The sequence below is a fragment of the Nanorana parkeri genome, unplaced genomic scaffold (assembly GCF_000935625.1).
Source record: "Nanorana parkeri isolate BGI_ZX_2015 unplaced genomic scaffold, ASM93562v1 scaffold2848, whole genome shotgun sequence".
NCBI classification, from domain to species: Eukaryota; Metazoa; Chordata; class Amphibia; order Anura; family Dicroglossidae; genus Nanorana; species Nanorana parkeri.
In genome coordinates, this window is record NW_017309116.1 from 90,405 (window position 1) to 92,072 (window position 1,668).

The following is a 1,668-nucleotide window of genomic DNA, read 5'->3' on the forward strand; positions in this document are numbered from 1 at the left end:
CAGGTACTCCCTTCCCTAAGAATTTCCTGCAGGTTGTGAAAAAAATTCTGTCAAGACTTTTTCGGGTCTTTGTTCATGTCTACATTCATCACTTTGACAGAATCATCCAAATGGGTGCAGAGGCTCATGTGAATACCTGCTACAAACACTTTTATCATTTTGTAAAAGAATTTCATCTGATTGACACCAAGGAACTTGAGCCACTGGTAAGTACAACATCTGTATCCTCCTTATTCTTTCTTCCTCCTTTCTTCTTTTTTTTTTTTATACAAATGATGGACTACAATATCAGTACAAATTAGTAAACCTAAGGTTGTAGTCCATCACGGGAATGGGTTTGGAGCGGTGGCTTCTTTACAACACACACTGGGACCCAAAGTAGCCACTCTCTAAAAGGAAGGACAGTGTCCGCACAAATTCAGAGATGATTTGAGTATCTACAGCCGAGTGATACACAAATAAAGTCCAGTATTGTTAACCGTGAATGTACTTGAATGCATTTTTAAGATTTTTAACTCCTGAGTTTAGCGTCTCTTTAATCTTTAGCTAAAGAATAAGAACCAGGAGTGGACAAAACATGTCTAGCGTCAGTGTTGTCTGACATGCTGTAATTACAGTCTAAAGGTTTAAGTTTTGCATGCTTGCTTTTTTGGGGCCTTTTTATAATGTTTTTAGTAGGGATGCACCGATACAAAGTACAGTACTCGGTACATGTACAGATACTTTTCGAGCTCCTAGACTAGAGAAAAATTCAAAAGTTAGGAGGCAGCTGTCATTTGTAAGGAGCACACGGAGCTCCTGAGATTTGTACATCTGTTTTTAATGTGTGTTTTTTTGTTTTTATAAATATAACTTAGGGGATGCACCAATACCAGTTTTGCGAGTACAAGTACTGGTACTTGCCCAAGTACTGATAAATTTTTGTTTATTGCCATGTGACCGTTTTTTCTAAAACAATATCAACTAATGATTTCAGGACAGTGGTGGAGCTGCAACCCTGGTAGGTCCATCCCTAGTTTTTAGAATTTGTAATTTTTCCTGTTAGCATTGCCTTGGTCTGTGACAGAACTGATGCATGTCCCCCAATACGGTGGCCTTATAAAGATACAAGTGCTGGGGCGGTCACCCTAAACCCTGCTTTACTACCAAGTGAAGCACCAGTTCTACATTCATGGTCAATGATTCATGCTTGTTCAGGATGAGGGATCTAACAAGTAGTGACGGAAGGATAAGGATGATGGCCACAGTGCATGCAGCTCCCATATTTCAATCATGAATGGTTTCTTTTTACCTAATTTACTTATTGTTTTTTTTTTTTGATCTTTTACAGAAGGAAATGACATTGAAGATGTGTCACTAAAATGTGAATGACCTTTTCTCTCACCTGATAATGCCACTTGCGTTGCCTTTGGAGCCTGTCAAGAACTGGAGAGTTTTATGTTTCTGCAAAGAGATGGGTCACACTGGATAAGACTATTGCATTTTAATGGATGTTTAAATAGGATATTTTAAATCTATTTTTGATGTGCACTTCTAGATTTTATTTTTTTAACTTGGTATTTCATATTTTCCTTTTGATGCTGAACTGTACTCACTTCCACTTCTGATATTTTTAGGGTCTGCATTGTGTGAATTACTTCTCCGGTTTCTTTGTCACATTTATACTTT

The 1,668-nt window shown here is 37.7% G+C and overlaps 1 protein-coding gene across 1 annotated transcript in view; it reads left to right on the forward strand.

The window, feature by feature from the left end:
* Nucleotides 1-1,662, forward strand: part of LOC108802412 (MOB kinase activator 3A) — a 29,371-nt gene extending 27,709 nt beyond the window's left edge. Inside the window, exons 2-3 of the mRNA XM_018574270.1 lie at nucleotides 4-206; nucleotides 1,331-1,662. Coding sequence (XP_018429772.1) covers nucleotides 4-206; nucleotides 1,331-1,360 — 233 coding nt within the window. The 3' untranslated portion in view covers nucleotides 1,361-1,662. The remainder of the gene's footprint in view (nucleotides 1-3; nucleotides 207-1,330) is intronic.
* Nucleotides 1,663-1,668: the final 6 nt, after the last annotated feature.